General features: G+C 33.8%; 1 protein-coding gene across 2 annotated transcripts in view; it reads left to right on the top strand.

The window, feature by feature from the left end:
• The window catches only part of LOC106464906 (secreted frizzled-related protein 5-like), a 78,410-nt gene that overhangs the window by 61,928 nt on the left and 12,089 nt on the right, over positions 1–4,393 (top strand). For both annotated transcript variants that reach the window (XM_013925077.2, XM_022392711.1), the window contains exon 2: positions 1,178–1,255. In XM_013925077.2, coding sequence (XP_013780531.1) covers positions 1,178–1,255 — 78 coding nt within the window. The remainder of the gene's footprint in view (positions 1–1,177; positions 1,256–4,393) is intronic.

Genomic DNA, 4,393 nt, shown 5'->3' with positions numbered 1-4,393 from the left:
TATCAGCAACATTTTTAATAAAAAAACAAACAAACCTCTTTAATCAACGGAGACTTGAAATTAAGAAATCAACAAATATTTTTTCAGTTTTGTTGTCTGTTATATACTTTCAGTACATGGCTTAATAACAATATTAGGTTATATTTTTGTTGCTAGGCGACATGATATAAAAGCCATTGTTGGAACGTAGTGTTAAGAAAACGCACTGGCTTTTCTATATATAGAAGTTGTTAATCTAACTAATTTTTACCAATAATTACTCTATGAATACGCCACGAATTCACTTCATGAATGATGTTAATTTTGATTGGTTCACAAAGGAATTTACCAACGTTTGACTGCCTCGACTGCACTTTTCTGCCTCTTTGTATTGTCAAGCTTGTTTTCGCAAAATTTATCTGTATCAGTTAACTATGAAATGTGAGGTTATGCCATACTTTGGGGGTGGTAGTACTTGTCCCCTCATTTTTGACGGGCTATACGCTAGTCAGATAATAATACACTATAAATACCTAACTGACACTATGACACTGATATTAACATTATGATCATCTCGGAACGGGCACTAGCGCAAGAAAGTAAGAATCCACGTGAAGTCTAAAAACAGCTGTTGAACGCGGAGTGCCAGAATATAATGTGCAGAATGTGAAATGTCTTCTGGTGTCAGAAGAATATTAACTTTTACCAAACTGAACAAATAACATCCTACATATGTAAAATACACTATGTCACTTTGAAATTATGAAAATTAAAACTTATGTGAGTGCTCAAAACAACATTACACTTTAAAATAAAAACTTAAATACAGATATGGAAATTATTTTGCCTTTAGCTATATTTTATTTTAACTGTTAATATAATTACTTGTTATTTATATGTAATTCTAAGTAGCAAAAAGAGGTCCCCGATGGGACAGCGGTAAGTTTACGGACTTACAACGCTAAAATCCGGGGTTCGATTCCCCAAAGTGACTTTACTCTAAAAAACAAGCAAAAAGAGTGTGAAGCATATATCTTCTTTTAAAAAGCAACGTGCTTCATTCACGATTAGTTTTATTTGGTATTTTTCCTTACTACCTTTTCAAATTTTGACCCAGTTGTTTATATTGACTAGTAAAGTAGACGGAGCTTCATAGTTATAGTTGGTATAATATTTCTTCTTCTTTTTCTCACTATAGAACCAGCACCGTGTGTTGCTTGTAACCAGCCAGATACGTATGAAAACATGATTGACAATTTTTGTCGAGCAGATTTTGGTAAGTGTTTGGGATTAAAACTGATCCTCAAACAAGCTAGCTGACTTAAATGAATCTCACCAAATTGTCCATGTAATCACATTCTTATTTCTTTCGTACAAGTTACCACTTTCCCAACCGGAGAGTTTCTTCCTCATTCATCGCTGTATTCATTTTCACTGCTTACTGCCCTAATTACATCTACACGTGCATAATCTTTTCCCTCTCGCTATTATTACTTTCTCATTCGCTTCTTACCACTTCTTATTTTCCTACTCTCCTAGCTATTTCTGTCACACTCACACAGTTTCCTTCCTTCCAACCTTGTTACTATTTTCACACCTATATGTTTTTTCTCCACCCACCTTTATAATTAATAACACACCCACAAGATCCTTCCACTGTTATTTAGTTCACATTCATGTTTTCCTCTTTTACTCACACTATTATTAATTTCACAGTTGTGTTCATTTCCTACTCACTTCTTGAATTATGTTCACATATAAATGTTTCTTTTCATTTACTTTCTAATATGAAATAATATTTTTGATGTAGCTTTTCATTTAGACAGCATTTTCTTGAACAAGATATTTAAATTTTAGTAAATAAACTGTTTATATTAGTTATTTTTATATCTGTGTTTCGGGATGAAATATCTATAGTGTGATATTTTAAGAACGTAATATTTGTTTCTCAGATCATACTATGAAACTGTTTTTACTATTAAACAAAAATTTAGAATAATATTTGTAGTTGCTTATGAAAATAGAATATTTTTTCAGCATCGGATGAGGCTCATAGAACGGCTACAAGTTTTTTTTTGTTTTGTTTTCCTCAAGTACAAATGTTAGCTCATAGCTAGGCCGTCTCTTGACCGATTTGAGATCTAATTAGTTTTCGAATTAGGAGGTCAAACCTTTTCGATTGGTGTATTTGACTACGCACAAGGTCTTATAGATTAATTCATTCTAATCCTGCCTAAAATAATTTCAATTTGAGGGTAGGTTGGTAGAGATCCTGATGAGTAATAAAATCGAATCGGGTATATGCGCGCCCCACGCTTGGTATTGCTGGCGCACAAAAATATAGTATGTCTGCGGACTTACATCTCTAGAAACCTGGTTTCGATATCCGTGGTGGGCAAAGCACAGATAGCCCATTGTGTAGTTTTACGTTAACTTCAAACAAACAAACAAAATATAGCTAATAAAAAGGGAAACAAAGGTTTCACAGATTAATTTACTCTATTCCTGCCTAAAATAATTTCAAGTACCGCAGCTAGTGAGGATTCACTCTTGTTTGACATAAAATTTAACTTCAAGTATTGCGTTTTAACAACTATAAAAATAGAAACGAGTATACACATTAAATAAATGCCATTGTACGTACACGCTGTTCCTTGTAAATATACAAATCAAACAACTTACTGGTAATAAAACGGATTTAACCAGAAATATTGATCCAGTTTTCAAGAACAGCCTTGAACAGCACTTGGCAAAATGTCACATTTGTACTGCTTTGTTCGCGTAACAGTCTTCGTGTTAATATTTATTCACTTCCTCAAGCCTGCTGTACAAGTCTTTATTAATAGTGATGGTTTGACAGGCCGTTCCATGCTCCGAGCCCTGTTCGTTACTCATAGATGGAAGAAAGTTCCAGGATTATCAGCTTGCCCCGAATGTTCAGCCAACCGACTCATTACGACAAGTGTGTTATCGAACTCACCTACCACGACAAATTAAGACATACATGCTGCAGGTTTTTAAATCAAGAGCAAGGAAAGATTTTCTTAATAAACCTCGCCGGGTGTATAGTATCGAAAACTCAGTAGCGTTCCGAATGCCTTTTTTTTTCTTCTTTCGAGAATATATATATTACAACGCCGAAAAAAGTCTACACAGACATCATTATTAAAAGTCATGGTAACAAGAACGTTGATAAAAGGGTTTCGAATTTCGCTTTTTTCTCTTTCTTTCGAGAATATGTATATATATATATATATATAACATCAAAAAAAGTATACATATGCATCATTATCAAAAGTCATGGTAACAAGAACGCTGATAAAAGCTGCACCAGTAATAACACAAAGAAGAAAAACATTTTTATTCGTCCTACATGAAAAAACAAAACACAAAATCAAACATAAATGTAAAGGTATTCTGTAATTTGTCTTACTTTTAATTTCTGAAGGCTTATTACGTTAAGAACCAGGTTTCGATACCCATGGTGGGCACAGCACAGATAGAGCTCATTGTGTAGCTTTGAGCTTAACTACAAACAAACAAAAGGATTTTTAGTTTTCAGAAACGATGCTATTTTTAATGTTGTTTTTTTCTCACTCGTACTATTTTTTCAAATAAATTTTAAATTGTGTGTTATAGATTAGCTATCTTTTTGTAACTTAGAAACTGTACTTATAACATATATCTGAAATGTTGGAAAAACCATAAAGTGAAACATTTAAGAAACAAAGAACAAAGCCTGAAAAAAGCAAGATTCTGAAAGCAACCATTTCTTGAATAACAGAATCATCTTTTCGTGTTTTTACTAAAATGCTAATCATGGATAGCCAAGTTAAGTGTTAAGGGTGTTACAAGACATATAATTTGATGTCGAGCACCTGGTTTGCTAGTGGTCAGGACTATGAAAAGAGAATGATGCTCTAATCTGAAAAAATGATATCAGGTGAGTAGCGGCAAGATGACAAGAACAAGTAACAGTTTGTGAATAACAATATACGTAGTACAGATTTACAGCCCTGAAGGATTTGTGTGAATAAATTTATAACTGTAGTAAATTGAAACAATTAGATGACGTTGATCCAGGAGTTGAACCACATGTTACGAATCTACAAAAAATGGGCTCACTTATAACGGTACCAGTAATAATGCAAAATAGGGAAAAATGGCACTTTTCTTTCCCCGACTATTATTACCGGATGCATTATTCTAGTGCCGTTTTTCTTGGATACGTTGCTACTAGTGTTATTTTTACCAGATACACCAGTGTTTCCCAAACTATGAGTCGCGACCCACTGGTGGGTCGCAAGTGGAATGTTAGTGGGTCGTAAAAAGTTATACTAGAATTACGCATTAGCTTCGATTAAACGCTGTCTGTCGAGATAGTTCAAAACTCGGGCTTTCATTGCCAGGCTGT

The sequence above is a fragment of the Limulus polyphemus genome, unplaced genomic scaffold (assembly GCF_000517525.1).
Source record: "Limulus polyphemus unplaced genomic scaffold, Limulus_polyphemus-2.1.2 Scaffold1776, whole genome shotgun sequence".
NCBI classification, from domain to species: Eukaryota; Metazoa; Arthropoda; class Merostomata; order Xiphosura; family Limulidae; genus Limulus; species Limulus polyphemus.
The sequence above is the reverse complement of the archived record's forward strand: the minus strand, read 5'-3'. Positions and strand labels throughout refer to the sequence as shown.